This window comes from Schistosoma mansoni, chromosome 3 (assembly GCF_000237925.1).
Source record: "Schistosoma mansoni strain Puerto Rico chromosome 3, complete genome".
Taxonomy (NCBI): domain Eukaryota; kingdom Metazoa; phylum Platyhelminthes; class Trematoda; order Strigeidida; family Schistosomatidae; genus Schistosoma; species Schistosoma mansoni.
The window spans coordinates 19195237-19195747 of record NC_031497.1 but is presented as its reverse complement, the minus strand read 5'-3'; the positions used below and the strand labels follow the sequence as shown (position 1 = coordinate 19195747).

Here is a 511-nt window from a genome sequence, read left to right as displayed (position 1 = left end):
TTATAAGTTAGCTGTTATTTCTGTCATTGGTATCGTTGACAATGACGATGATGATGATGATGTTGTCTCTGCGGCGGTAGTGATTAGAGATGTTGTTTGTTCTGTTAATTCTTTTCTTTCTACTGACTCATTATTCTCCATCTTCTTTTCCTTTAGAATCGAAAATGACTTTCGTGCATTTTCAGTGTTTTCTGATAATTCTAATTTAGACATTGTAGTCGTTGTCGTTGTTGTCATCGTCACAGGTGATGATGATGATGACGATGATGGTAATGAAATTTCTGTAGTTTTTGTTGTCTCTTCACCATGTTCCAATGAATCATCTGTAGAATTTAATGCTTCATGAAGAGCTTCATGAGAAATGACTGTCCAATTGGAATCATCATCATTACTAATACCAGGTACTCTATAATCATAACCAACAGTAGTAGTATTTGAGTCTTCTGTAATACTTTTCGAAGGTAAACTGTATGTTGCATTAAAAATTATAATGAAAATGTATAAACAACTA

The 511-nt window shown here is 33.1% G+C and overlaps 1 protein-coding gene across 1 annotated transcript; it reads right to left on the bottom strand.

Annotated features, from left to right (window-relative positions):
- Smp_138360 (hypothetical protein) lies at positions 1-237 on the bottom strand (the record flags this gene model as incomplete). The annotated part of the gene is made up of 1 exon (XM_018799532.1): positions 1-237. The coding sequence occupies one exon, from the start codon at positions 235-237 to the stop codon at positions 1-3; it is 237 nt and encodes a 78-aa protein (XP_018651311.1).
- Between the last annotated feature and the right edge of the window lie 274 nt (positions 238-511).